This window comes from Nicotiana tomentosiformis, chromosome 1 (genome assembly GCF_000390325.3).
Source record: "Nicotiana tomentosiformis chromosome 1, ASM39032v3, whole genome shotgun sequence".
NCBI classification, from domain to species: domain Eukaryota; kingdom Viridiplantae; phylum Streptophyta; class Magnoliopsida; order Solanales; family Solanaceae; genus Nicotiana; species Nicotiana tomentosiformis.
The window spans coordinates 158,585,956-158,594,596 of NC_090812.1; the positions used below are offsets into that span (position 1 = coordinate 158,585,956).

At 34.2% G+C, this 8,641-nt stretch overlaps 1 protein-coding gene across 1 annotated transcript; it reads right to left on the reverse strand.

Annotated features, from left to right (window-relative positions):
* Positions 1-2,926: 2,926 nt before the first annotated feature.
* On the reverse strand, positions 2,927-8,435 carry LOC104112026 (uncharacterized). The gene is made up of 4 exons (XM_009621848.4): positions 8,207-8,435; positions 5,475-5,582; positions 4,665-4,832; positions 2,927-3,298 (listed from the first exon to the last, which is right to left on the reverse strand). The coding sequence occupies exons 1-4, from the start codon at positions 8,306-8,308 to the stop codon at positions 3,176-3,178; spliced, it is 501 nt and encodes a 166-aa protein (XP_009620143.1). The 5' UTR covers positions 8,309-8,435; the 3' UTR covers positions 2,927-3,175.
* Positions 8,436-8,641: the final 206 nt, after the last annotated feature.

Genomic DNA, 8,641 nt, shown 5'->3' on the forward strand with positions numbered 1-8,641 from the left:
TAACATAAAGTTTAATTGCAAATTCTAAAATAATGAACGTTGATCTTGCTTAGAAAATTCCATATAAGAAGAAACCTTACCCCATAAGTTGGTGGATACCTTAGATGCTAATGTTCCATTATTTTAGATAATTCGTAAATATAATAGCAAAGAAGCCAATACAAAAGAACGGCGCAAAGCAAATATTTCAATTTAATTGCAAAAAATATAGAAAAATGCAATTGGCTATTACAAGAATATCGTAATCATAAGAATACAAGGTTTCGTGAAGCTATTTTAAACATAAATTTTAAGAAATCAAAGAACAAATTGATTAGGGAATATATATCAACTTAACATAAATTTATATTTTTGTATGTCAGAGATATTTATTCATTTTTCTCCATGAGAAACTAATCACTTGCACTCAACTGCTTCACTTGCTGCATCCTCAACTCTATTAGGCAAAATTTTAATCTTTATCTTACACCTGCAACAAAAACCACAAAATGGGATTTAAGATATCAATATTTTAAATGAATCCAAATCAAAAAATTTAAAATTATGAGTAATGAATGTGCATATATAAAAAACAAAGTGGAGATAATGAAGTTTCTTTTGTAGAATAGAAAGTAAAGTTATGAATTCAGATACGAAAAATATTATTTTTTTAGTACTAAACTTAAGTAGAAAAAAGGATGGGGATAAGCTTTTGCCCGTGAGATTTTAAACTACGATATGAAAGGCTACGAAGATCAGTCAATTAAGAAGTGTCTTTCTAAATTTTTAAACGGAAGAAAAAATATGAGTGTTCTTGTATTTTAGTGTGATTTAAAGATCATAATAAATGTAGGATGTCATAAATCAAAACAAACTCTATCGCCAATATATGCTAAATAAACCTTGTATATATTGAATGGATAATTAATTAATTGGTAATAATTTACCTTCACTAGATGAATTGCCGTGTATTAACTTAGCCAAATGAATTTAGCCTATTATTAAGTTATTCAATGCAACTCCTTACATTCTCCAAAAAATTTAAAATTTTATTAGAATTTGTAATTCCATTTTTGCATAATGTTTTTTACTTTAGTAGTACTTGCTTGAAGGGTAAAGAAAGTCATTTAACTTTTATAGAACAATTTGGTAATTTAACTTTCACTTTGAGTATTCATACTTATAATACAGTGATGATCATAAGAAAACAGTTTAGCATTCCAACAGTTACCATGAATTTCATTTTCTTGTAGAATTTTCTTAGCCTATCACAAACATACTGCAACAGGCTTATAAATGGGACATTTCTCACATTATTTTGCGCAACAGGCTCTAAAATTACCAAAATTCTCTTTAGTTTACTGTAAGGGCGTTCAAATCGAACCGGAAAATCGCACCAAATCGAAAAATCAAGCCAAACCGATTAAAAAATCCGATCAGGTTTGGTTTGACTTGGTTTGGTATTGAGTAAAAAAAAACTCGAACCAAACCGACATATAAATATATAATTTTTATATATATTTTTAAGACTTTATATTGAATTTTCTTTAAAAAATGTCGAAATATTTGGGATCCTCTCATGTATTAACCTTGAAAGCGTACATTAACTAAAATTATTGTTAGACAACTAAGAAAATAACTATCATGTGTTACTAAAAAAATTCTCCCATTAGAATATTTTAATAGATCATATGTTTGTCAATTTTTTAAATATTTAATAAACATATATTCACTTATCAAAATTTTATCCATAACTTTAACAAAGTAAGATATATTCATGTAATAAAAAAAAAACCCGAAAACCCGAAAAATCCGACAAAACCGAATCAATCCAAACCGATATAGTTATTTTGGTTTGATTTTGATAAAAATCGAACTAATCCGGTCCATATACACCCCTAGTTTGCTTATAAGAAATAGTGAAAAGCCTGAAGACTTACTAGGGAGACCATTGAAATTCGAACTCAGTGATAATCCCGCTTAAATTTGTTCTTCTGATTTCTTAGTACCATGTTGTTGTCTTACGAATTTATTAAGAGGTTATATAGGTTGAAATGGTTCCAGAAACTACAAAAACGTGCAGCAACAACAACACACTTCTTATTTGAGTTAAGAAGAAGAAATTGCAAAAAATGTAGTACACTTAGTTCTAGTAAAGTTCCATAGTTGAAGAGGTAAACCGTATCTAATTATAACTCAAGGGTGTGGCCTAGTGGTCAATGAAGTGGGTGAGAACCATGAAGTCTCAAGTTCAAATCCCAGCGAAGGCAAATACTAGGTGATTTCTTCTCATCTATCCAAGCCTTGGTGAATAGAGTTACTAGGTACTTGTTGCTGGTAGGAGGTGGCAGGTATCCCGTAAAATTAATCGAGGTGCGCGCAAGCTGGCCCGGACACCACGGATAGATTATTATTGTTGCCTTGATGGATATGGAAAACCAAGAGAATACCACATTCACTTCTCGTTATTGCACCTATGCTTTTAAGCGAATGTCATTTGGATTGTACAATGCACCTGCTGACTTTTCAAAGGTGCATAATAGCAATCTTTCACTGATATGGTAGAAAAATTATGCTTTGCCACCGTATTGTGAATATGGGATGATGTATATTGCATGCAAACAATTACAAAAGCATAAACTGTCCAACTACGTTATAGATATTTCAAGAATTGTTTTAAAGATATAATTAGGCTAAGTACGAACCATTGTTTCGAAAGAGCAGTGAGTACAGTTATCTTTTATATGCACTAGTTATCACCAAAAAGACCCATACAAAAGCAATTAAACAACAGCACGGTAAGAGTATAGAGCTCGGGAAAATAATATGCTAACGAACATCCATTAATATAACAACACAATCACAGAGAAAAGACTATAGAGCCAGTGGAAAAGTTTTTGCCAGCTTTCATATTAAATTTCTAAAAAGACCCAAAACGGCCACATCAACACAATCAAGATTGGCTCTTTCAAAGAAGCCTGAGAGATAATATTGGCATAGTAACAATGGGCTTGTTCATGAATGTAACCATCATGAATCCAACAGTAAGCTCGTGCAAGTAGTTTGCGTTCAAACGTACATTGAAAACTAACACTCCCATCCTCAGTAGTTAGCAACTTTTACACACTTTGACAGTACAAAACAGTTATACTTTCCTCTCTATGTACCAATAGCAGAAATTAGAGCAATGGAGAATCTACTTCAATACATTAAAAGTGGCACGAAGGTTGGAAATCATCACTGGACACTCGCCTTTTTCATCATAGTCAGCAAACTCATCTCCGGACAAATCGATGCCTTCAAATTTTGTTCCCTCAAGCTGCATTAAATGTATCACATTAGAACTGGCTCCACCTTTCCCCCATAACACAACCAAAGAATTGGACATAAAACCTAACTGCAAGTGTCTTCAGCAACCTAAAAGGATTGTGACAAAGATAATCTCACGAGAAGGTTCACAATTATGCCACGTAGAAATAAATTCAACAAAATAATGGATGTTAATCATTTCATATGTCATCAGACCAAAATCAGTCAAGTTTATACCCGTACAATTCTAGGAGTTAAGAGTGGATCCAAAAATGTCATCGAATAGCCAGAAGCAGATGTAAGCAAGTATTAATAGCATTACAACAGGTTAAACTTTCCTGTCAATTGCAAATAGGAAGGAAGTGCATAACTAGTGTAAACCTTACAGTGGTTTTACCCATATGTCAAGTTCTGCATGAAACTGTACTTATTGCTGTCACAAGCATGTAATACCATAAATCTTTCCTTTTTTAATAAATACATATTACCATAAATCTTATAAAAGAGATGGATCATACGTAGTAGAGGGTGTGTTTTGGGGTTCGGGTGGGTGGTTAGGGACTTAGGGTTATATCAAGAAGAAACATGCAGAATAGCATAAGGTCCAAAGCATCCTGGGCAAAGAAACTTCACAAGTTAACAACCTAAAGTACAGGACATATCCAGTGCCTCACAAATGGTCTTCAGATGCTTCACAAAGATGAGAAGATGGTCCAATTAGTATCTTCTTAAGCACCATAAAATTCACTGATCTCCCATAATCAGGCCCATTATGCTTGTGAATGCGTTCAACCGCACAAACATATGGATGGCATTTTGTGCAGTTCATAACCTAGTCAAAATTAGATCCCCCTAAGAATCAGAAAAAAAAGAAAAGGCATTTGAGCTTAGGCAGCGATCATATCCAAGGATGATAATCATCACTTATCAAGACAATGACGTCACTGGAAGGGTGGGAGGAAAGGCTGGAGACAAGCAGAAAGCATGCTGCTCTTAAGTGGAAATTGAATTTCAAGTTGATATTCCGAAGGCAATTTCAAAATTGAAGACCTATTGGAATAAGCATAACACTCTAGTATCCACTCTGTAGGAAAGAGAAGAATGATTTAGAATGGAATGCGCTATGAATGACCAGACATAATAGAGGTAGAATGTACTAGAAGAATGCTTTTCCTAGAAGTTAATTAGGAGATTCATCACCTGGTTTAAAGAAACAAGAAATTTATTCAAGGAATCCCAGCATACAATTCAGGAACACGTGTAGGAAACAATAGGGCAAAAAACTTTATGCTTACATATAATATTTCTACAACGTTTCGGTAATGAATATCTCTACATTAGGAAATACCAAACCAGGAAGCAAGGGAAAAGCTTACCGATTCAGCTTGCCATTCTCCCAGGAAAGCAAAATCCAGAGGCTCAAAACCCCTGCACTCAAATAACATCAGGGGTGCATATTTTCCAGCTTGACTATCACCGTGAGTCAGTGGGCGGCCTCGGCCAGTGATCATGGTTACTGTACCATCCCTGCTACAGAACTTACACTGAAAGCAGAAGTCACAAAGCACTTAATAATCAATCATGCCTGATACAGCAACGATAAAAACGAAGAAGAGTTGTAATAGCAACAGAACATCAAAGAAAAATGAAAAAAAAAAAGGAATAACTGAGTTCAAAATAGACTTTTATTAAAGTTATTCAAAGTGATACAACTAAGAAAAAGCAGATGGAGGCAGTTACTAAAAATTAACCACTTCTGATGCAATAGATTTCCTAATTAACTCCTTACCTCAGCTCATATTTCAAGCTGTCTCGGTAATGTCAAAATTCATAGTGAAAACGAGCTGAAACAGTCAAGTATATATATGTATATTATCACAAATAACAGTCAAGTATACATAGACTTCAAGGACATCATGGTTATTCAACACGATAGAATTAAGAAACAGCAGATAGGGGCATTTACTACAAACAAACAATATACGTTATAGCTTTCCTACTTGCTCCTTGTCTCACCTCAAATTTCAAGCTCTCTCAGTGATGTTAAATTCATAGTGTAACTAGCTTAATTAAGTTCACTGTGTTTTTCATATCTATATTAACACATAGAACATTCAGATGTACATCAATATCTCTCTAAAAGGTATAAATATTGTCAAAGATAAGGTAACAGGAGGATGGGTCACCTTCTGAATAAGGTGGGTCGTGCCCTTGCCTATGGGAAGAGGAACAGTGTCACCCAAGATCACGCAAGTCTCCTTTTGGGTGATCTCGCCACAATTGCCACACTTCAGCTGCACAATTTATTAAAAGAAAAAGAAAGCATTTAATGGACTATAAAATAAATATTAATGGAGGACAAGAAATGGATAATTTCATCAGGCAAAAGCAGTAAAAAAATAACTTAGGGAAACAACACTATCTCATACGAACATAGTTGAAAGGAAATTTAAGTAGTAGCATATCTAAAAAGATACAGAGTGAAAGTAGTACACATTAAAAATAAAATGAAACAAGGTTCACACGAGATGGTGTAACATTTCAGAACGTCTTAACATGGAAAAAGTGGCACATAATTTAAAACTAAGTAATAAGATTTCATACAGTGGGAAATAACATTAAAAGATAAAAGAAAAGGTGGCCTTGGGATAAGAAACCTTCAACTACATAACAATAGCTCGATTATAACATGGCTTTGAAGGTATTCAGAGGAAGAGGTAAACCTTTGGAAAAGTTTGGAAAAGGGTAATTCAATTTCAATCGAAATAAGGAAAGGCCATGGCACACTGGTATAGTTACGATGTAAGTGTCTGGAATCACATCTCCAAGCTGCGATATTTGTTTAATAGGAATATATTGCAGTTAAAGTGGGAGATGGTAGAATGCTACAGTTTTGGCAGGATTCATGGCTGGGACGTTTGCCACTAAATTGAAGTTTCCTGATCGATTCAGTCTTAGCAACATCTCAAAGGCAACTATTGCTCAATTGAGGAAAGGAAATGCATGGAACTAGGGCTTCAGAAGTCCACTTTTCAATTGGGAGTAAGCAGAATGGCCCTTTTGCTTCATGAGTTAGAGCAAGCCTTATGAAGACCAAAGGAACCAAACTTTATAATGTGGAATGGACGGAATGTACCTTCTCTGAAAAATCTTGCTAGAAAGCTCTAAGAAGCAGAGGTACACAAGAAAAGCATTCCTGCCTTCGAGACAAATATGGAGAGCTAATGTCCCACTAGATGTTGCATGTTTTTGCTGGACTCTATACTATGATGCCTGGTACAAGTAAATTTGCAACTGAGAGGAGTAAAACTTTGCAGCAGCTGCTATCAGAAGTATGAGGATACGGAGAAAAGCACTACGGCAGTCATATGCTCCTAGATTACTGCATTGCAGACAGCTTTGCGGCCTTTTTCCAAATCTCTTTGGTGTAAAATGGATCCCCCACCAGTCAAGGAACTCTTAAGCTGTTGGGGATACAAGGAACAAAGAGCTCAAAATATGGAGAACTATTCCATCTTCTGTATTGGGGACTGTATGGAAGGAGAAAAATCAAAGATGTCTCGAGGGCAGATCTACTGCAATGCAGGTCCTGAAATGTAAATGTTTAAGGCAGTTGGTACTTTGGTGTAAGTTGGATAATGCATACGAGGAAAATAGTGTGATAGGACTTCACCTTCTTTTGTATACAGGTCTTTTTTGTGCAGATTCTTTACTCACTCTTGTAATACCAGCACTAATGTAATGCTAGGATTTATTTGCGTCAAAAAAAGACTTCATACAGAACACAAGCAAAATAGACACAAAAATTATGAAGCTAAAATTGTAATTAGGAAAAAGAGAGATAGTTCGACAAAGAAAAAATCACAAAAATGACGAATGAGAAGATGAAATTGGAATGAGCTATCAGATAGCCATAAGCAAATAGCTAGAACGCATCGTCAGTTAGATCAATCTTCATGGAAAAAATCACATAATATCAACAATCAGACACACACACACACCAAAAAAAAAACATAAGTATGTTAGTAGTAGTTCACATAAAGCTGTCAAAATGACTAGATCCACATTTACTATAGAGTCACATCAAGTATATCAAATCTTCATCTAGAAATCACATAGACATAGCAATAGAGCAACTAAAATTTTAGAGAGAAAAAAAACCCGATCATTTGACAGCGAAAATAATGAAAATGAAGAATACGAAGATGAAATAGCAATGAGCTACCTGAATAACCCTAATAAACACCTAAAAAGATAATCCAGTATTTAGAGTTTAGTTACAGTAAGTGCAGCCTATATCGATAAATCACATACACGTAGCATTAGAGTAACTACAAAATTTAGAGGCGTTTAGGTCTAAATAGACCTAAACACCTAATAAGTAGAAGTAATCCAGTATTTTAGAGTCATTAGTTAGAGTAAGTGCAGTTTACTCTATATATGTCTAAATATAAACACACGCACATCTACTATTGAGTCAAAAATAATTAAACCAAATTTTTATGGAGAAATCACATAGACATCATGCAATAGAGTAACTACCTGAATCACACATACGCAGACAAAACACACACACACACACTGCAATGAGCTACCTGAATAGACCTAAATAAACACCTAATAAGCAAAAGTAATCCAGTATTTTAAAGTCATTAGTTAGAGTAAGTGCAGTTTACTCACTATGTGTAAATACACACACACATAATGCAATGAGTTACCTGAATAGACCTAAATAAACACGTAATAAGCAAAAGTAATCCTGTATTTTAGAGTCATTAGTTAGAGTAAGTGTAGTTTACTCTCCATATGCGTAAATACACACACACACACATCAATTAGATCAATCTTAATCGAGAAATCACATAGACATACAAATGCGATAGAGCAACTGAAAAATTAACGGCGTTTAGATGGAGACCTTGAAGTGGTAAGGGAAGTCAGGATCAGTACAACCGCCTTGCGGCTGAAGGTTAGTGAGATTCTCAAGCTCCGCCGTGATCGCCAACAAGAAATTCACCATTTTTTCTGCTTTGAATTTCTCTCTGATTGTTCTCGAAAATGGAGAAGCGTGATGAGGAAGATTAGATATTTATGCCATGGTGAAGGGTAAATGAGTAAATATATACTCCACTATTTTGTGTTCTGATAAATGTCTAGAAGCTTCCAATCATATATCTATGTATCTATATATAATAAAAGGATAGGCAAAAGTACAGTATTAAGACAAGTGGCATAACCTCAAATGGCATTAGGACAAAACAAATTGCTTTTCTAACTAAAAAACCTTTTGAATTTTAAATTTTGAATTAATTGGTTGGATACTCTATTTATTTGAATTAATAAATAAAATATC

Coding starts and splice junctions, on each gene's coding strand:
- LOC104112026 (XM_009621848.4), bottom strand. CDS start 8,308: ATGGTGAATTTCTTGTTGGCGATCACGGCGGAGCTTGAGAATCTCACT. Junction 5,583..8,206: donor ACTTCCCTTACCACTTCAAG/GTCTCCATCTAA, acceptor TAAATTGTGCAG/CTGAAGTGTGGCAATTGTGG. Junction 3,299..4,664: donor GAGAATGGCAAGCTGAATCG/GTAAGCTTTTCC, acceptor CATTTAATGCAG/CTTGAGGGAACAAAATTTGA.